General features: G+C 44.1%; 1 protein-coding gene across 7 annotated transcripts; it reads right to left on the bottom strand.

The window, feature by feature from the left end:
• Positions 1-21151, bottom strand: Hnrnpf (heterogeneous nuclear ribonucleoprotein F). Of its 7 annotated transcripts, none has more exons than XM_087659161.1 (4): positions 20730-21151; positions 7886-8017; positions 6344-6404; positions 1-1915 (listed from the first exon to the last, which is right to left on the bottom strand). In XM_087659161.1, exon 4 carries the CDS (start codon positions 1864-1866, stop codon positions 619-621), a length of 1248 nt encoding a protein of 415 aa, XP_087515287.1. In that variant the 5' UTR covers positions 1867-1915; positions 6344-6404; positions 7886-8017; positions 20730-21151; the 3' UTR covers positions 1-618. The 7 variants fall into 7 exon arrangements, with proteins under 7 accessions (XP_087515287.1, NP_001032364.1, XP_087515288.1 ...); NM_001037287.1 differs by having other exon boundaries at positions 21100-21136; XM_087659162.1 differs by lacking the exon at positions 20730-21151 and adding an exon at positions 20028-20130.
• Positions 21152-21994: the final 843 nt, after the last annotated feature.

Genomic DNA, 21994 nt, shown 5'->3' with positions numbered 1-21994 from the left:
TCATTGTGAAAAAGTCTTTATTTTAAGAAAAAAATTTAGTTAACAAAAAATTTAACAAGTTTCACTTAGCAAAATACACCCAAAAGGAAATCACAGTACAAAGAAAGCTTTAAGTCAAGGCCTCACCAATTCCTACAGTATTAGTATTGTGTCTCAATTCTCAAAACTAACTTTTAAAAAGCTTAAACTTAACCTAAAGATTTTAAATGAAAATATAAACTAGAATGAACATGAGAAATGCTTCTCTTTGCATCAGGGATCTAGCACCTTGAGTTCTCCAGAAAAGTACATGCCCCCAGTGTGTTCACTGTGGTGTGCTGAAAGATCCACTCAACATACTTAAACTACTTAACTCAGATAACATCACTCTTAAGTATACTACCAAAAATGTTAATTGAGAAAAGCGGAAGAAAATAGTTTTTAGTTTACTCAATATTACATGCTAGAAGAAAAGTTTGCATGAGAAACACTGAAGAGGTAATTTTTTAATCCAGATTTCACAAACTCATGGTGCAAAGTGGGTCCCCCAGCTTCCTCTAGAGTTATAAACTGCTCTTGACTGTTTATTGGCTGCCTGTGAAATTTTCTGATTGAAATAACCCAAATGTTCCTACAATACTAATCATATCCACCCATGCTGTTCTGACCGCTGTAGCCGGCCCCGTAACAGCCACTCACTGACTGGCTCTCCAGGCCACTGTAAGTTGCCTGGGCAGCTGACACACCCATGCCCTGCATCACCTGGCTGCTATAAGCCCCATTGCTAGCTCCTGTTGTTGAATTCAGGAAGAGTTCTATGTATCTGTGCTGCATGTTGGCCCTGTCCTTGGACATAGCTGCCACTGCTTCTTCATGAGTAGCAAACTCAACATCAGCTTCTCCGGTCACTCTTCCATCAGGACCAATCTCAATATGAACTCTCACAGGGTTGAGTGGAGAGAAGAAGTTGTAAATGTCGTTCTCCGTTGCTTTGTAGGGCAGCCCTCTCATGTGGACGCAGTGGCCGGTGGTGCTCTGCACTGTGAACTCGCTGTCTCCGTATCTGTGATCATACATTCCTGAGAGACAATAGCTGAGGTCTCTCCCAAACAGGTCAGTGGTGAAGCCATAGCCATCACTGAGGCCACTGTATTCTTCATAGCCCCCATAGCCTGCACTATAGGCACCAGACCTCATCCTATCCAGGCCTGCCTGTTTCACAATGCCAATGTACCTCCGGGCTGTGCCAGGCCTGTCATAAGGCCCAGGCCTCTGCACAGACATAAACTTCAGAGGTGGATCTGAGTATGACCTAACTTCCTCCTGACTGCTCTTGAACACTTCAATATACCTGTGCCCTATTCTCTCCTTGTGCTTCCCTAAAGCTTTCTCGGCTAACTCTTGTGAGGCAAACTGAACGAAGGCCTCCCCTGTAATCTTGCCTTCCGGGTCCACAGGTAGTGTGATCCCGTTTGGCACAATTTCCAACCCTGAGAAGAACTGAACGATTTCTTCCTTTGTGCATCCAAACGGGAGTCCCCGAAGCCTCACAAAGCCATCATTGGCACTGTCGGCGCTGTTTGGACCACTGTGCTTCAACACCCAATCCATCTCGGTTCTGTGTGACTTGAACACCTCAATATACCGGTGTCCCATGCTTTCCCTGTCTTTTTTCAGAGCCAATTTTACATCATCTTCTGACTCAAGTTCAACAAAAGCCTCACCACTCTGCCTGCCTTCTCTAGTATAAATGAAATGAACACCTGCGACCCCATCATGAATTGTGCAGTCGGAGAGGAAGTTTTGTACGTCCTCAATTGAGCAGGACCAGGGTAGGCCACGGAGTTTGACCACATAGCCTTCACCTCCCTCAGGGCCCAGCATCATGGACACTTGACAGGGTTGATGTCACACAAGCTTGGGCAATTTTTTGTAGCTGAAAGAAAGAAAAAAAGCCTACTTTATACAATATTCATTTAATGCACAGTAAAAATATTCATTAAATTGTTTCCCATTTCACAGACAGAAAATGAGTAAAAATAAAACATTACAAATGTGCTAGTTATAGTCATACTCCTTTTTTCAGACAGGTACTGTTTTCTGTGAGTTCCAAGCCAGTCTAGTTTACAAATGAGATTCCCCCTCTAAAGGAGGCAGCTAGCAGCAAAGCTCCACTCTTAAGTGGACCTGATTGGCCTGAACCCCCCCCCCCATCTTTAAAAAGTAAACTCCCAAGGTGGACTTCCACACCAGGCCTAAATCACAACAAACAAAATCCCAGACAGTCAAAAAAGCCACCTGGTGGCCTTTTAAAGAAATGTAGTGCTAAAGCAAAAAGACAGAAAAAGACCAGGCAGGGTGGGTTATAGTTCTGTGGCAAAGCCCTTGCCTAATATAGGCCAGGTTTGACTCAGCATCAAAACGAAGACCTATTACCACAAAAGGCCAAAATAATCAAGACCTTTAAAGCATGGATATTTGACAGGTATGGGGGGGGGGGGACGACTAGGTAAATAGTTCCAGCTCTCTTCAACAAATTAGAGGCCTACATGGGACTCTCTCAAAAATTAAACTAGGGGATAGCAAGACAAGAAGAGTGGGTAAATAAGATCCCTTGTCACCAAATCTCAATCCCCAAGTTTCTTTGACCCCCTAAGGCCCATAGTGGAGAGCTTTAATTCTTCCCCTGTCCTCCACAAGCACACTCACTATACTTATAAATAAAAACAAAAAAAAAAAACAAAAAAAAAAACCACATTTAAAAAAATGTAAGAGCCAGGCTCGGAGGGTGGTAGCACACACCTTTAGTCCAGTACTCAGGAAATAAAGAGGCAAGTATATAACTAGTCCCAGGCCAGGCAGAGCTATAGAGCCATACCCTGTCTCAAAACATTTAAGACTAGACAGACAGCATGAGCCAGGGAAGGCAGTACACACTTGTAACCAACACGTAAAATTCCAGGATGTGGAGTTCATGGTCTGTTCTGGCTACCTAATTAAACCAACAGGAACCTCAGACTTTATTTTTAAAGTTTAGGAAAAACTTTACTCTTAAATATGTAAGAGTATTTGAAAAGGAAACATGCTATCATTTTAACCCTAATCTGCTCTACTGACAAAACTACTTACCTGTGTCCCAACAACAGTGTAATGGCTCTAATGGCACTAAACTGGCTTGTGAATATTTTACATTAAAAAAAAATCTGCATTGCCTGTGGCCTGAAGATAAAAATATAGTGCAAGTTCTAAGAGATGAGTGGGGAATAGCCTGTAGTCTTTAATATGCGTTTTAATATGCGTAACTATATAGAAACAAACATGTAAATTGAACTGTAAGTTGCAGGCACTTGGAAGTTGCCCAATTCTAAGCTTTTTTTTACCTGAAGTCCACTACAGCAAAAATAACTAATCTCATGTGGTGTTGCTATAAAAAAGTTCTAGTACTTCTCCTTGCTCACTAAGAATCAGAGCACATGTGTGCCTGCTGGAGTAATGGGCTGATGATTATGTTGCCAGTGTCAGATAGGGGTATGTACAGCTCCATTTTCAAGTCTGTCCTGTCATCAGAGATCCCATTTTTGGTCACACTTTTATGGAAAAATGGGTTCTGGTTCCAGATTTTAGAAGCAACCACCTGTTGGGAGATCTAAACATCTATTTGCTGTTGAACTCCCTAGACATTGCTACCAATAGTTTACAAATATCTAGGTAAAAAAAATCTCACTGTGCAAACCCTAAGTGTATCCTGTTTTTCTAATAGCCTTTGTCCTTCAGCCTTTTCCTCCCTCTTCATTCCATATAACCCACCTCAAACTTTCTATCATTTTAGCCTCTTCCAATCAACAACCTATATGCAGTTTTTTAATGTACAGCTAGGTTGATTCTACTGAACAGACCCTTGGCTGTAGGGAGTAGTTCTACTGTACCAGAGAGGCGGTCTTTAGTTCTCATTCAGGTGACTTCAGACATTTTGAACCAGTCCATTTGTTTCTGAAGGTTGACCTATGCCCTGCTTATTGCTGCAACCCTAGACTCGACCCACTAGAGGGCAGGAGCACTCCTCAACCCACCTTCCATAATCTATCTACCACTGTGTAGTGAATGCTGGCTCTCAGGTTACTATCAGGCCTTAAATACTACCTAGTTTGAACTGGTGGTGCCTTATTGCCTCAGATACTCTGGAGGCAAGTTAAGTTCAAAGCCAGTAAGTTCAATTTGAGATGGCATAACTTAGTGAAAGTCTGCTGGGGAGTGGGGAGGGTGGGTGTGTAAGAAAGAGTATGAGGCCTACAGTCCCAGCATCCGGGAAGAATCAGGACAAGTAGCTCCAAGGCCAGTTTCTGCCAATCTAATCTACACTGCCCTAGATATCTCAAGACAAAGCACCCCCTTCTCCAAACCCCAAAGAGAAAGCTTGTATAAACTATCAAATCCACAATATTCTTGAGCTGTCCCTTCAAGTGCCTGGGCAGCTTCAAGTTGTTCTCTACTTCCAAAGGGACCAGGAATTTCCCAAAGCAAAGCCACAAAGTCTTTAAGTTTTATGAACTTATAAACAAGGACCTGTCTTTCACAAGAGTTTACAACTCTACTTAGGGACCCAATTTAGAGAAAATCCTCTATACTCTAACCAGTCTCTTCGCACTGAATGTGAGTAGTACTAACCAGTCATTGTTTAAAAAGACCTTTGGCCAGTTTTGCCTCTAGTTACTTACTGATTTCCCCCTTTTTAAATGCAGAATCTTAAAGACCCCTCTATTGTTTCTTCTGCTCACTGTTCTTACTAAAGTTGGAATTTAACCATTCCTTCCTGGAAATCCTCTTTAGGTGTTCCAATCAGCTCCCCCACAAATGTAGCTGGACTCAATCTTTGAAGGCCTTTCAACACACAACCCTACCACCACAAATGAACATGGCAGTCTCAACTTCTATACCTCGTTTCACCTGAATCTACAAAAAAACTAATTGATCCAACAATCTCACATGAACATCCCATTCTCACCCACACAGGATCCCAGCACTCATCCTTTTTACTTGAGACATTTTTTCTAGAATCTTCATATCCATCACGGGCTAACCTAGAACTGTCTCTTCCTTGATATTCCTGTGCAGTGATACATGTGGTGGTTCAGCGTGCCTTAACCCTATATTTGATCAATTATACAAATGATCTTATAAAAATTTTACATTCCAATAAACCCATCACAAACTGAACCCACCTTAAGCAAAATATGCACTTGATGTGTGCAGGCAGGACCCTATCAAAATTAAAGCCTAGACTAGCTCACCTTAAATGTTATCAGAAAACTTCCCTTAGCAAATAAACTCCCCCAGGCAAACAAAATACTCCTCTACTGAGCCATAAATCCTCTGAGCCACTTTTAAATGATTCAACTGTGTGTCTAGTTGCTTAGGCTGACCATAATAATAAACTTAAGACCTTTTGCCTCACCACCTCCTGGTAGATGGAATTGCAGCCTTGTGTTGCCACAGGGCCTCGTTCAAAATTCCTGACTCCTATATTCCTAGCGTCTCTTAACTCTAATGAAAACACTTACACTCCCTGCTACTCTATCACAATCTTAAGATTTATCTAACAACTGTAACCCAATTATGTCAATGCCCCACTTCTAAGCCCTATTTCCCATTGGTTATTAGAACAGAGACTGAACTAAAAGAATCCTTGGATCCTACAGACATTCTTAATCTATATCCATCATTCTTTTTTACTCCTTAGTTCCTTTAATTTCCCCACTGTTCCCTGGAGGATTTGACACATCAAATAATTCTCCACCCAAATATCCTCTGCCCAACCTTGTCCAGCTAAACCTTGATAATCCTCTGGGTTATCTAAGCGCAACTACCATTCCAATAACATCTTCTCACGTCCCACAATAAGTCTGACTTTCTACTTTCATAACAACCTTCTCTGTAGTTTTAAAAGGTCTTCAAAACTACACTGGGACCCTACTTAGGACAATTTTGTTGTCCAATACTTCATCCTTAGCAGAGGGAACAGACCACAGCAGGTCAAGGATTAGCTAGGGATTTACTGTCCACCTAGGGTCAACACCTTCCTTCAGAGTATAGCAGCTTAGTCAAAGCTAAAAACATGTAAGAAGCATAAGGAACAAGTACTTTATAAGCAGTTTCAGCAACAGGGGAAGAAAGCATTCTTTTCTGTAACATGTCAACCAACACCTACAGCTTGCTTTTACTCACCCCCCCAAGAAGTTCATAGTTCTTTAGTTTGACTTAACTGTAAACTCACCAAGCATTTAAAACTGACAGTTCTTCAAAGAAAACTAAACTTTGCTTAACAAATTAATCGTCTTACAGTTAAATGTATCTTTTAGTAGCTTACCTTAAAGAACCACCACAGATGCCTTCTGTAGGAAACACAGAATGGAAGATAACAAGTTTTCCTTAAAAAATAAAAACAAACACAAAACCCAAGATTGGTCTCGTGGCCTCAGATTCCATTCATCATCGTACAGAAGGGGACCTCCTGGGAGCTAGGCTCAGAGCAAGCTAAGTTTCTTTCTCAAATCCAGAAATACATTGTAGCCCTAGGACCAACATATTTAGGTTTCCTGGTTATTTATATTTCATCTTTTCATGGGTAGAGGACATCAGCAAACAACTTAGCAGAACTAATTTAAGCTTAGTTTAAATGTAGGAGAAACTTAAAATTTAAATAGAGCAGGGATCTAGTGGGCACTTTATGCCAAGACTTCCAACCCTTTCAGTAGCATAGGCATCCAGGCCAGCATGAATTTCCTCTGGAAATGAAAAAACACTCCTGTTATTTATCTTCTCCATGCTGGAGGTGGGGAAGGGTCTCCAATGCCTTTTGCTTTATCATAACCTATGTGACAAAGCTTCTCCCAAATGGTGAGGAAAGGGGTTGAATCCTATGACAAATTATGCTGCATTCTTCGTTTTGGAAATGTGGTAGGCTATTCTGCCTGTTGTCTTAAAATAGGGGTAACTGCAGTTGCATTGTCTCATTTTCCAAAATTATGCAAGATATTGGGGTGTCGGTGCTAAAAACCCATTTTGAAAATAGTTTCAAAGACCCTGAAACAGGGCTTCACTTTAATGAGTTTCAACCATATTCCTGTCCATGAAATTCTAATGACTCGATCCCCTTTTTCCAACCTTTTACTTCTAGTGTGGTAGACAATACCTGTGGGCCTCCCTGGAGACACTATACTGCATGCAGCTAGCAGCTAGACCTACATTAAGCCACTGGCACAAGACCCGTGAACATGTGAACTGTGGAGACATGCCCAGTAAAAGAGAAGATGGCATGGCGGGTCTTTGTAAGTACTGTTAGAACACCCAGACATTTGATTTTAATTGCAAGACACGCTACTGAAACCATTTGCATCATTTTGGGCGACTGACTCCTATACTATAGCCAGGCTAGGCCTACATTTCCACAAGTTAAACACTAAAGAAAATGCACTATTAAAATAAACAAACAGGCTGAGACTTTTTTCTAACAAGCTACCCAGTCAGTGATACTGGTTAAACTGGATTTTCACTGCCTTCAGGTAGATCCAGGTAAGATAAAAGAGGTGCGCCCTCTGAATCCTGGACTAGTTAAGTTTATCGGCTGAACAAACAGGGCGGCTCAAGCGCCACCCACCTAGTTCTTTTGTTCAGGCCCGCTTGGTGGGAGCCTTGCTGCACCCTCCTCTATGCATCTTTGTGTTCCAGGAAGTCGCCGGAGTTTTCATTGGGAGCCCGCCCTCATCCTCCCTCCATTTTGTAAATGAGTTTTAACCTCCGGAACGCCGGGAGCGCATCCAGGCAGGTTTTCTTACTCAGAAAGTTCTACTCTTAAGACCAGGAGAGCCGCGGCTTCAAAGCTGCTGCCTTTTTCTGCTCTGAAACTTACCACGGGAGGAAGGTAGAAGTGACTTCTATTTTCAATAACGAACGCGGCTTACGAACCCCAACTCCACCCGACGCCTTAAAAACGCAGAGGGCTCCGGGGAAAGTCCAGGTGCATCTTCTTTTTGTTCTCAACCTGAAATGGAAGTTCAAATGACCAGGGGAAACGCTTTTGCGGAAGCGGAGCCCCTTGAGACGAGCGTTTTGGCGGGAAGCAGGGCGGAGGGCAAGGTGACGCTGCTCCGCGGCCTTCGCCCGGTAGTCGACCGCGCCGCGCAGCGAGCGCCGGCCGGGCAGGAAGGTCCGCCCCGGGGCTTGCGCGGGCTCGGGCGGGAGCTTCCGGGCGGGGGCGGGGGGAAGGGAGGCTCCTGAGCCTCGGAGGGTGGGGGAGGGGAAGATCCAGAGGGCGGGGAAGAGGGCTGGAGTAAGAACTCGCGCAGGCCGAAGCGTGGAAAAGCTCGAAGAGGGAAACTTCTAAGGTGAGCAGGTCAAGTACGCAGCCGGTAACCTGGGGCTCGGGCGGGAAGCGGGGCTCACCACGCCGAGACGGGCGTTCGAGTCCGGAGTCCGGGAAGCAGCAGCCGCGTGATCTACAGCGGCAGTCGGACTCGGGTCACGGGGTGTAGAGGAGGAAGTGCCCTGCCGGGCCCGCCAATATGTCACCAATGAGAAAAGCGTGCCTGCAGGTGTGGCCCGCGAACGGTGGGTTTGGCCGGCGCCGGAAGTGGGGGAAGGAGGGAAAGGAAAGGGGAAGACTCCTCGCTGAGTTCTGGGTAAAGGAGCCACCTGAGCAAAGTACAGACTACCCGCTACAGTTGGAAAGGCGAATGTAACGAAGCGTTGACAGACTCAGCCAAGTAAAACCAAATCAACTCGGAGTACAGAATGGAAACCTGCAGACACTCTACACTTTTTTCATTTGCCCGCCGACTCCACGATAACCTAACTTTTAAAAACTCCCGACTCGACTTGGTGGCGGCACGCCTTTAATCCCATCATTTAGCCTTGTCTCAAATTTTTTTACATAAACTAATGACCGGTATGGTACATACATTTTTTTAATACCATCACTCTGGAGGCAGAGCCAAGCTGATTTCGAGACCTGCCGGGACTACTCGAGTTCCCTCAGAGCCCTAGAGGCTGACTAGGTTTGGATCCCTAGTATCGCCGTAGTGGAAGGAGTGCTTGACTTTTAAACCTAAGTTGGCCCATATGTATAAAAATGAACCTTATAGGGGCTGGAGAGATGGCTCAGCAGTTTAGAGCACTGAGTTCAATTCCCAGCAACCACGCGGTGGCTCACAACCATTTCTAACAGATTCTGGTGTATCTCAAGACAGCTACAATGTACTCATATACGTTAAATAAATATTTTAAAAAATGAACCTTATAAAATCTACACCCAACAGGCAACCACAAATCTTAATTCAAAGCAATTGGCCTCTGAAATAATCCAGTCACTTCTCATTTTTTTTTGAGGGCCCAGAAAAAATGGGGCAAGGCACTAGTCACCTAGCTTGTTTGACACCTGAGTGGAGAACCATCCACAGACCCACAGAAGAGAAAGGGCAAAAGTTGTTCTCTGACCTAAGCACCTGTAGAGGAAACCCCGGCAAGCACTACTATACAAATACTTTAAAATATGTTGTAACTAAGTTTTTTTTTTTTTGCAAAACCTGGAGAGAAACATGAAACAAAATGGCCCACTATTGACTAAAGCTGGTGATAAGCTGCAAATGCTTAAGACTTTAAAAAAAATAACCTCTAACTTTTTTTTGAGTAAAATTTTATAGAAATACTGTTTAGGACTAAAGGGACAAAATATGAGAAATGAGCTAATCTTTCTGGTATAGATAACCATCAAGGGACTTGAAAAAAAGCAAAAACTGCCAATGTCTGGGCCATGTTTGATCGATTTTTTGAGACAGAGGCTCATGTAGAGACACCTCCACTTCAATATGGAGTTTAAGCTGAACTTGAACTCCCAATTTTGCTTTTGAACTTTTGCAATCTTCCTAACTCCAGCCTCTTGAATGGGATGCTGCACATAAGACTCCAGACCAGCTCAGCTACTTCCCTCCCACCCTCTGGACCCAAATGAACAGACCTCAAATTTCTATTTGTACTATCTTGGGTGTTCCAAAATAAAGGAATTGGAGCTGTCAATGGAGGCACTGCAGATACCTATTACCTCAACGTTTGGGAAGCTGGGGAAAAAGAACTTTTTTAAAGAGGAGAAGGAGGAGAGCCAGAGAAGGGGGGCGGGGGTTTCAAAGAAAACCATATGCACACCTTCTTGTTCTTCCAGAAGGCTGAATGGAATGTAGCTCTTAAACACAAGTCAGGCAGCTCTTCTGGCTTCTGTAGGTACATTTCATACATTGCTACACACAGGATGGTATTAACTAATAAGGAGTTGGTTTTCAACAGACAAATTCTAAAACAGTTATAAGTGAGATAGTAAGGGGTTGGGGATTTGGCTCAGTGGTAGAGCGCTTGCCTAGCAAGCGCAAGGCCCTGGGTTCGGTCCCCAGCTCTGAAAAAAAAAAAAAAAAAGAATAAGTGAGATAGTAAGATACTAAGGTTTGTCTACAAGTGTAGGAAAATATCCAACACTGGAAATCCAACAGGAGCTAAATGGCAGTTCATTTTCTTCCTTTGTTCAAAATAGCCCTTTGTAAGAATGCTCCAATTTGGCATGGCTCAGTGGTTAAGAGCACTGACTACTCTTCCAGAGGTCCTGAGTTCAAATCCCAGCAATCACTTGGTGGCTCACTAACATCTGTCATGAGATCTGATGGCTTCTTCTGGTGTTGGTGTGCCTGAAGACAGCTAGTGTTACTTATATATAAGAAATAAATAGGGGTTGGGGATTTAGCTCAGTGGTAGAGCACTTGCCTAGGAAGCGCAAGGCCCTGGGTTCGGTCCCCAGCTCCGGGGAAAAAAAAAAAAAAGAAAGAAATCTACCAATCCCAAAGCCTTGTTATAAAAATTCAAATTTGAGTATGTTAGTTCAAGTATCCAAGTAGTAGGCCTAGTAGGCCTAACATGATTCAAACCCTAAGTTCTACCCTACCACCAAATAAGCCTAGTATGGTGACCGAGCAGTGCCTGTCTGATGTGCCAAAGGCAGCTCAGAAACTCAAGCCTCTAGGTGAAAATGACTGTGGCAAAGTCTGACCAACTCCTGAAGCTAACACAAGAATTGACTTCTACCTGATCTCACACAGAGAAAGAAAATAGGGGTTGAGGGTGGCTAACACTCAGAGGCAGTGCCCAGCCTGGTCTACACATCCAAAGCTACATAACATAGCAAGATGCTGTTCTCAATAAGCAATTTAAGATGGTCCCCAGAATACTGAGTTCCAGGCCAGCCAGGGGTGACATAAGAACTACATGTATTAAAATCCACCTAATTCTAAATCCTGTCATCAAAAGTAGATAATTCATATCATAAGGTAAAACAGCACTAAATGAAAACTTTCAGGCCTGCTAGAATAGTTCAACTTTTTCATATGTATAAGGCCCTCTGTGAGGACCCTATGGCCGAGAAAGAAAAATGTGAGTTGTTTCTACCAAGAGTACTAAACCTAAGTCTCAACTGCTTAGGAAAACCTCTTGGTGCACTGTATTACCCTATACCACCTTATTCAATTTAAGTAGTTTGTCACTTTGCAAGTATCACTACTGTTTTTCAGTTTCTGTTCTATTGTGCACTTACAGAAAAGGAAAAAGTTAAAAGTTTAAGGTGTGATATCACTGTGGAGACTGAAGCAGAAAATTGAGTTCAATATGCCTGAGTTATGAAAGTCTGAGGTGAGCACAACTGCATGAGGCTATAAAGTATGGTATGTTATTTTTCATTCTAAAGTCAATGTGGGCCATTAATGTGTTATGATTTGACTTCTCTTGGTAGATGTTCTGTTTGTTGAGCCATGGTTTTGTAGCACAGGCTAGTTTTAAAACTCAATTCTTTACCACCACCTCCCTAGTAGTACAGATCTATCATCTCAGCTTTCACAAGGCTGATTCAGGAAATGATGTTGTCAAGGCCCAGGTAGACTACACAATAGGTTCAAAACCAGCCTGAGCTATGGAGACTGTCACAATGCAATCAACAAAAAGCACCTGAAGATGGGAAATAGTTATGAGGGATAGCTAGAGAATGGTAAATCTCTCTCTCTCTCTCTCTCTCTCTCTCTCTCTCTCTCTCTCTCTCACACACACACACACACACACACACACACACTCTCACTCTCTCTCTCTTCCTCATCATCCAAGACTAGTATTGAAACCCTGTCTCAAAAAAAACAAAATAAATGCATGCAATGATGCCAAGAATTTACATGGAAAAGACTGGCATAGTTCTGCCTTCCTGGGATGAGTTCGGTCAAACAAAATTATTAACTAAGAAGTGCATTTAAAAAAAAAGTGGTGACAAATGAGCTGATCATAGTTCTAAAAATGTGATAGGGCATGGCAATTTATCCCAGCCCTAAGAAGGCAGTCAGATCTGTCAAATCCAAGGCTAGGTGGGGCTCATATCAAAAAAACAAAAAAAAAACAAAAACAAACCATTTAGCCAAATAAGACAGAAGCGACAGAATTCCATGTACAAACAAAACCAATTGCTTAAAGACTGGGGATTTAGCTCAGTGGTAGAGCGCTTGCCTAGCAAACGCAAGGCCCTGGGTTCGGTCCCCAGCTCCGAAAAATAGAAAAAAGAAAAAAAAACCAATTGCTTAAAAATTAACTGAAGTATTCATTTTCCTTTTCTTCATATTGCTATTATTTCTTCTCTCTGAACAATTTTTCAGACTTTTATTTAACAGACTAAAGTATACTCTTGGCCAGGATATTCTAGTACTTTCTACAAATGTTTGTCATTTCATCACTTTTAATATTTTATTAAATGCATAAAAGAATTTGGGATACACTTCTTTTTCTACCACTGACAGTCTACTCTTCAGGAACTTTAAGTAGGCCTAGGATGCCATTATATTTAAAGCACAACCTTATAGATGTCTTGGTTTTGAAATAAACTGGTTGCAGGGCCTCAAACTTTTTTTTTAAATGTAGTGGAGGAAAAAATACTATGTAGCCAGACTCACCTCAAACTTTACAGGTATTTGAGCTAGTCCTGACTGCCTCCCACTATAAGGCATGCAACCAAAGCAGACCCATCTTTTTAGCTTTATTTTCTGGTACTAGGGAATGAAGTGGGGGGCCTTGTACATGCTAGGCAAGCACTAAAATCACTGAGACAACTCTCAGCCCTAGACTAGCTATTTTTGGTTCAATTCAGGAACTCAATCATTTCTTCCTGTCATGAACTCACCTAGAAATTATAATAAAAATCTTAAGGTATTAAGATATGCACCAACATACACATATTACACTTAGTTTCTTAAAGATGGATCTAAGATGGACTACATTTCAAGTCCAATACTCTAAGCCACTCTAAGACAGTAAAGGCCAAGAAGCTACTAACAAACATTCCAGTGTTACTCTAGCACTATGCTAGTATTTACCAAAGGGAAGTCACAGCCTACAAAAAAAAAAAAAAAAAAAAAATGAAGCTGTTTCCCACCTTTCAACTACAAAGACTTTTAACTTACTTTACCTGTTTCCCCTAATGTTCATTTCACTAAGCCTGTGCTACTATTAAAAAGTTCTAAATACTAATATAGATCTTTTAGGCTTACATTAAAGTTAACCAAAGGAACAAATTTATAAAAAATATAACACTGAAACTATCCCTCAAATTTGTTATGTAGCCAATACTTACCTTGAAAAAGTCCTTATCCTTATCCTTCAGCCTCCATCCCAAATGAAATTGTAGGCATACACACCACCAACTGGCCTATTGCTACCTTCGTATGTCTTAATTAAGATTATCTATAGTAACAATGGAAAATAAGGCAGATGTAGTCAAACTATGAAGTTCACTTAAAATGTTTATGGAAAAAGTATTACTAGACCTGACAACTGACTTAAAAATTCCATTATTTAGATTGGCTGGTACCTCTCCCCCCATAGTAGTACAGTAACTAAAGAAACTACAACTGAAAAGGTAGAATATACTCCCAGATCATGAGCCCCATTTCCCTGTAACCATTTCCAAAATGGTCAAAGGCTAGAACTAAGTAAACTCGGGTTACCTGTGGCTTGGGCCCCAGGTCTCTGAACAGACCTCCATACCATCTCAGAAAAGGATTAGGTGATACCATAGAACACTTCACAAGGTCTCATGTGACTGGCTACAGGAGCTCAAAAAAACTACTGTAAACTATACAAATACACTGCTGTGATGGAACTCAATTACAGATGTATGAGAATAGAGCTAAGAAACATTAAGAATACATAAGAGTGGATCTAGCAGGGACAATTACCATACTTTACCACACAGTTTCAGGGAACAAATGCCTAATACCACCATAAATATTTTAAGGGGAAATTACAAAACACAGCACTTAAAGATGCTCTATTATGGAATCAAAACTTCCTAATATTTAAACATTTCCTTTTTAAAATTTCACAATTTTATTTCACGTATATTTTATATGCATGCACCCACGCACACCCATAGTATATACATTCCTACTGATGGTTGTCACTCTATGGGTGCTGGGAATTGAAGCAGGATGTTAACCTGTGCCATCTCTCCAGCCCCCTTTTATTTCATACTTAAAATCTGAGTATTTTACCTGTAGGTGTATGAGCTGCATGTGTTACTTGATGCATGCGGAACTCAATCTCCTTGAAAAGAGAGGAGTTATAAATATTTGGATGTTGAGGATCAAACCCAGGTTCTGGGTAAGAGAAACGAATGTTCGTCTTCCGGGGCTATGCTATCTTTCCATTTCCAGTACCTGAATTTTTATTCTTCTACCAAAGTACTCTGGATTCTGGATTCACTATGATGTCCTGGACATTGAGGTTTTAGGCAAGCTACTCCTACCTCCACTCAATTTTGACCCAATTTTGAGTTCATACCAAGAACAAGAACAATGGTCTTCTACAAAATTAGACGTAAAAAACTTGAAAATGGCAGTTTCTGGAAATAAACTTTTTTTTTGGCGGGGAGGGGGGTTGTTTTCAAGATAGGATTGGTTTCTCTGTGTAGCTCTGGCTGCCCTGGTACTTGTTTTGTAGGCCAGGCAGGCTTCAAACTCAAGAGTCTGCCTGCCTTTGCCTTCCTAGCCTGTTATCCCCCACGCCAGTGGTGTACTGTGGAGGAAGGGAAAAAAGGGGGCTACATACAGGGACAAAGGGGGGAAAGAGAAGGGAAGGTCCTGCTTCTGTACCACCATACCTGGCAATAAAACAAGGTTTTACTGCAAGCCTGGCTGGCCCAGAACTTAACTTGCAGTTATCTTTTTGCTTAATGCCTCATTCTAATGGGGTTCCCCCACCCCCGTTTCTGGAGGCAAGGTTTCTGTGTAGCCCAGACTGTCATGGAACCCAGAGATCCACTTGTTTCTAACTCACAAGTGATGTTAGATTAAGTCCTTGTGCTACCCATGCTTGGCAAATGCTGGAATTGCAAAAGATCAAATTTCAAAGACACACACTTTCTAAATTTCTCTACTTTTAATGTCTTACAAACATGCCTGCATTGTTTTCATTATCCTGAAAACACCACAGAATCAAATGTTAAAATCTCCTTCCTTGGGGTTGGGGATTTAGCTCAGTGGTAGAGTGCTTGCCTAGCAAGCGCAAGGCCCTGGGTTCGGTCCCCAGCTCCGGGAAAAAAAAAAAAAAAAAAAAAAACTCCTTCCTTAGCTGTTCTCTTACCACCTTGCCAGTTTTTGTCTTTTCTCCTTCTGAGATCTCAATTTTGATTTGACTAGTGTAGGATGTACCAACCAAGGTTATGCCTTCATCTTTTTTCCCTTCATCTTAAAAAAACTAGCTAGCAGAAGACAAACTTCTGATAAGCCGCCCGATTTTGATACTTTTCATTTCCTCTGCACCCAAGAGATTAACTGGCATCTGCTTTCCCAAGTGCAAGGATTAAAGGTGTGTACTATCACACCTGGCTTTTTTTTTCTTTTTTTCGGAGCTGGGGACCGAACCCAGGGCCTTGCGCTCTACCACTGAGCTAAATCCCCAACCCCTACACCTGGCTTTCTTAAAGACTGGCTCGGGCTGGATAAATGGCTCAGTGGTTAAGAGCACTGACTGCTCTTCCAGAGGTCCTGAGTTCAAATCCCAGCAACAACATGGTGATTCTCAACTATCTGTAGTAAGATCTGATGCTCTCTTCTGGTTCATCTGAAGATAACTACAGTGTACTTATATATTATTTAAGTCTTAAAAAAAAATGGGCTCAAGAATCCCTTATAGCCTAGGCTTACCTTAAAACTCCAGTCCCAGGTCCCCCAATCCCCCCTCCACTTCTTAAGTTTTAGGACCATGGACAGAAATGAGATACCTCCTAAACCAAAGCTATCCTGTATTGTTGTTATATGCTGTTAACTACAGCCTTCAAGACTTGGATCTTTTAATCAAATGAAACTGATTATCCATCTTCGAAATTAAATTAGTTACATATGATAATTTCAGTTGGAAAAGCAGATTTTTAAAGTCTAGAAAACCAGGTCAAACCCAGCAACATAAAAAGCAATTAACATCATGACCAAGGGGGAGCAATACCTTAAAAGTTTAACTATTACTCTAATCCTACCACTCAGGAGGCAACCATAGGTGAATCTGAGTTACTGGCAAGCTAGGGCTACATAATAAGGCCAGGTCTTTCTATAAAGGGAAAAATTAACCACTACACATTAACAAAAGATCCTTTCTTCAATGTTTCCTAAGCAATGCTATGTTGGTCCCTTACTCAGGCAGGACCCTGTAAACTATATGCTAACAAGCAGAATGTGAAGTTGAAGGTATATTAGGAAAGAACTACACACAACACCCAGACTGTACTTACACTGGAATCCCAGAACCTAACAGGATTACTTGGAGTTCAAGCCTGAGCTACACAAGCTTCTCTCTTGGTATGTAGACAAAATGACTTTAAAAAACATTAACCAATACTAAAGCTGGTTAGTTAAAAACACTGACTGTGTGGGGCTGGAGAGATGGCTCAGCGGTTAAGAGCACCCGACTGCTCTTCCAGAGGTCATGAGTTCAATTCCCAGCAACCACATGGTGGCTCACAACCATCTGTAAAGAGATCTGATGCCCTCTTCTGGTGTATCTGAAGACAGCTACAGTGTACTTATATATAATAAATAAATAAATCTAAAAAAAAAAAAAAAAAAACACTGACTGTGGCTTAATTTGGAGTACAAAGACACCTGCCTACTTACTTAGAACCCTGTTTGGATACTGACTTAAGCTGCACATGGTGGCCCATAGCCTTCATGTTTCACTCCTGCACTCAAATCTTAGAAGTGAAGACTAAAGCATACTCCATTTTTTTTTTTTGGAGCTGGGGACCGAACCCAGGGCCTTATCGCTCTACCACTGAGCTAAATCCCCAACCCCCATACTCCACTTTTTGATTGACGTTGAAGAGCTAAATTGATTTGTACCCACCTTTAATCCCATCATTTGCAGGAGCAGTCCGAGGTCCAACTTCTAAATTCAAGGACAGTCTGGTCTACAGAATTCTAAGACAGCCAAGGCTATAGAGAATCGTAGGAAAATCAGGGAAAAAGAGCCTAGAGTGGTAGTGTATATCCTTTAGTCCCAGCACTCAAGAGGCAGAGAGCCAGAAGGATGATTTTAAGGCCAACCTGATCTAAAGAACCAGCTACAGGACTACAACAGAGAGGCTGCCTCGAAAGCAAAAGATAAATAAAATTCCTAAGTGAAAGAGATGACAGGGAGGAGACAGGCACCTGCTCAAAGCCTGATGACCTCAGTTCTATTCCAGAACCCACTAGTAGCAAAGTGAGCCAAAAGCTGTTCTCCTCCGACTCTGCATGTCACTGGTAGCATGTGCCCACCCTCAGTCACTCATGGGTTACACAAAGATCTAAAACAGGGAAAATGAGAGCACCTGCCTAGCATTTAAGTCCCTAGTTACAATCTCCAGCAATAAGCTTTACTTTGCTGGGAAATAAAGTATGGTGAACTGAGCTCAATTCTTCCTCTGCTATCAACCTTGTAAGAACTCTCAACACAAACAGTAGAGACAGGAAAAGTAGAGGAAGGCTGGCCCTGTTAAACCTAAGTCCCAGCTTTGAATGTAACCCTGGCAAGTGGATTCTTCCAGCCTCCATTTTCTCATCTGCACCTTGAGCTTTATACAACTTTGGCTTGCTCTGTAGACCAGGCTTAGCCAGGAACTCAAGAGACCCGCCTGGCTCTGCCGCTGCAGTGCTGGGGTTAAAGGTGCGCACCTCCCACGCTTAGTCAGGTTTTATCTAAGACTTTTTTAACACCACCTTTAAATAAAAACCCTTAAAAGGTACCATTTAGTAGATGTGCTTCGTGGTGCATGCCTTTAATCCCAGCAATCCACAGCACTGTGGAAGCAAATCAGGTGGATCACACTTGAGTTTGAAGCCAGCCTAACCTATATATATACATATATATACACACACACAAACATACATATATATATATATACATACAGTGAGTTTTGGATCAACAAAAGCTCAATATGAGACTCTACCTCAAGAAACAAAAAGTAATCACTTTTGCATTTACTTTTAGAATCAGGGTACCCAGGCTTTCCTCCAACTCAAACCGTAAATCTTTAAAAAAAATTACTACCAAAAATCGAGCATGGTACAGACATGGTGGAGTTGACACATTGTGCCTGTCTGCCATACCCAGTAACTACTAACGGGGTGTGGTCTGGTAATCCAATCTAGTGGAGCTAGGTTATCTGGAATTCAAGGTCATCCTCAGTGACTAGAGATCTGGAATTTCAAAAAGAAAAAAGGGGGAAGACAGATAAGACTTTCTAGTGCCTGTAATCGCAACATCAGGTAGACAGAAAAGGCAGAAAGATCAAAATTCAACCCAGGAATACTGTTAAAAATCCTCTAAAGTTGCAGAATAGTTCCAACATTCAAGAGGCAAAGGCAGGCAATGAGTTCTTAGGCTAGTCCGTTGTACATAGTTCCAGGAAAAGACAAGCTACAACAGTCTTAACATTTCACCGGAAACAGAAACTTACTTAGAAAAGTAAAAGAATGTCTAGAAATTAGTACCAAAAACTCCACTTTTTACTGTTTTTTGTCTACCCGAAAATCTGCGATATTTTTACTTTTACTAGAAACTCAAGTATCTTTGAGGGGAACCAAGGGGGTTTGAGTAACCTGGTTGTCCCGGAACTTGACTATAGAATAGACTGTTCTCGAAATCAGGTTTGCCTCCGAGCGCTGAGCGCAAAGGCATGCATTACATTACCTACCACCCGGCCTAAGCCCAACCCAAAAGTACTTCCACAGGGTTCAGTGGCTTATGGCACTTATGGCCAGGCCTAGGTACCTGAGCTCGGTCCGAACAAAGATGGAAGACCTGAACCACGTTTTCACCTCCACCCCGAAGCACGAAGGAAAAAAAGACTCATCGAATAAATGAACTATTTTAAGGTTATCTTTAACGTGATCAACTAGAGGATTTTTGATTATTTAAAAACTCCCGGCGTGAGAGATAGATCAGTGCGATAGGGACCCTCAATTCAACCCCCAGGATCCATCGCTGGAAGAATCGGTTTCTCCATGTTGTCCCCTTACCTCCACACCACTACACACAAATATTAAGGGAGACGGGCCAAAATAAAGCCCAAAAGTTTCGTAGACAAAACTGCCCAGGCTCGGGAGGCTGATTCCACATGGCGGCTACATGCACTCGGCTCGCCTGATCACTCACCAGCCAGTTGCAGGCTACAGCATGCAACTAACTGTAGCAGGTAGGAGGCCCACTTGTTTGTTCCAGGGTTGGCAGGGGCAGAAAAAACCGCCAAGGTCGCTATGTGGGTGTCTTAGGCCACGTGGGGCTGCCTCACGGATATCAGGAGGATGCCTCGGGCCAGCGGCCCGCCGTGTCGGGAACGCTCAGCAGAGCACGCGCCGAGCGAAGGCTGAGCAGGCCCTCCTCAACTTTCACCAGAAACATGAAACTCCACAAACACAGCAAAAAGTACACGGAACTGAAGCAAACAGCGGACTAACCTCCCTAGGCAAGGACTCTGCACCCCCAAATGCAAACGCGATACCTCCAGGGGACCGGGCCAACGCAGACGGGTGCTCCAGACTCCCAGCCGGCCACGAGGAGGAAGCCAGGCCCCAGGCTCGGGCCGGGCGTGGGAGGTGGGCGGAGTCGTCCCGCCCAGTCTTGTGAAACTTTAGGCGCCTCGGGCCACGTGAGCGCCCGCTTTCCTTTCTCAAAACTGCAACCAGCGCCCGGGCCTCCCCGGGGACTGGCTACAGAGCGTGACCCGCGGCGGGTGAGAAACGCTCCACCCTCACCCCCAAATATCCGGGCAAGACAGCCGCGCGCGAGCAGCGCCCGGGGGTTAGGGTACGGCCCTCAGGAAAAGTCGCGCTTTCTCCAGGCGTGCGCCTCAGACGCGGTCTCCGAGGCCCACACCTCAGTCCGCGGCCCGCCCCTACCGAACTCAACTCTAGACTTCAGTCCCCGTTCCCTGACGGCACACCTCAGCCACGCGGCCCAATCCCTGTCAGAAATGCTCTAAACTTCGGATCCCGACCCCAAACACCAGCCACGCGGTCCCAAGCTCAGTGGGCCGCCTTCGCACGGCTAGAGGTGTGCGGCTACGACCTCGGACCCGTTCTTCCGGAGTCCGAATCCCACGCCCGCGGTCCAACGCCCGATGGGCCCAGTCGCCAGCACACCCCGTTGGCGGCCCTCACCTCGGGCTTCTCGTCTCCACGCTCCTACTCACATCCGGAACCTCGCCGGCCCTCAGAGCACCTAGAGGAGGGTGGAACCCCGGGGACTTGGCAGTTGTAGCTGAGGCAGTTGAGGCTTGTTTACTGTCACCATGGAAACCCCCACAGGCGCGCTCGCGGTGGGGCCTCCGCTGAGCGAGTCAACCGCGAGGCCGGCCTGGTCCTCAACTCCCGCCTGCCGAGCGCCCACGGCGCTTCCGGAAGCCCTCCTGATCCCCGGTCCGATCCCCGCTCGGCCCACGCCCCGAGCACCCGGAAACAGTAGCCCGGGGAGCCCACTTTCCCTTCCCACAGCCGGCGTGACCGCGGGCTGGCCTTCCCCGAACCCCACCTTCAGGAAGACGAGGCGCAGTCCTCCTTCCACGACGGAGCCGGAAGGATGCAAGACGGCGGTGGGGCGGAGCCTCAGGCAGCGGACATCCGGGCACAGGGCCGCCACGGCGCCATTCTGACGAGCGCAGAACGGAGCCCAGGATTGGCCAGGGGGACGAGGGGCGGGACCAGAGGGTGTGGACCTGCCTCTGAGTACTGGAGATGACAGCGACAGCGCAGGCGCAAACTTTCGGAGATCCGGGGGGGAGGGGAGTAGCTGGGGGGAGGGGGTAGGCGAACGGGGTGGGGGGGAGGTGGGGGGGGGGAGGTGGGGGGAGGTGGGGGGGGAGGTGGAGGGGGTTGTCCATAGATAGCCTCAAGACCCGTCGACTCTGGGAGGACGCTGAATGCTGTACGCGCGTCTCCGCACCCCGAAAAGCGATCCCAAAGGATTCATTGACCGCGTGCAAGCTGAAAACTAGAATGTAAAAAGAAAGACCGCCTAAGGCCATCTCAGAGAGTCTTGAGAGATTTGAAGTAGCTCAAAGCCCCCAATCAGGGTTTTAAATTTCTAACTGCCAGCACTATCTGAATGCTGGGGTAGATTTTCTGGATGTGTAGTAATTTGGGAGGTCTCTCTGTGAGATGTCGAGATACAAGCTAAGCTGAAGATTATTTTTGAAACTTCCAGAACCGCCTAGGCGGGCGTGGGGACGAGAGCTGGTAATCTCCGTAAGAAGAAGGCCCGGGCTGCATTGCATGGTCGTGAGCTGCTGTCTCTAAACACTGGAGAAATCAAGTCACAAGGCAGTCACAATAGTCTCAGGTTATAAGTCAACTATAACGATGAAGGAAACGTTTATACAACAACACACAACAGACTGACTCCAGAAAAAGGAAAGAAAACTTTCGGA

This window comes from Rattus norvegicus, chromosome 4, assembly GCF_021556685.1.
Source record: "Rattus norvegicus strain SHRSP/BbbUtx chromosome 4, alternate assembly SHRSP_T2T, whole genome shotgun sequence".
Taxonomy (NCBI): Eukaryota; Metazoa; Chordata; class Mammalia; order Rodentia; family Muridae; genus Rattus; species Rattus norvegicus.
The sequence above is the reverse complement of the archived record's forward strand: the minus strand, read 5'-3'. Positions and strand labels throughout refer to the sequence as shown.

Bases quoted from the DNA above. Each gene is read 5' to 3' on its own strand.
- Hnrnpf (XM_087659161.1), bottom strand. From the start codon at position 1,866: ATGATGCTGGGCCCTGAGGGAGGTGAAGGCTATGTGGTCAAACTCCGT.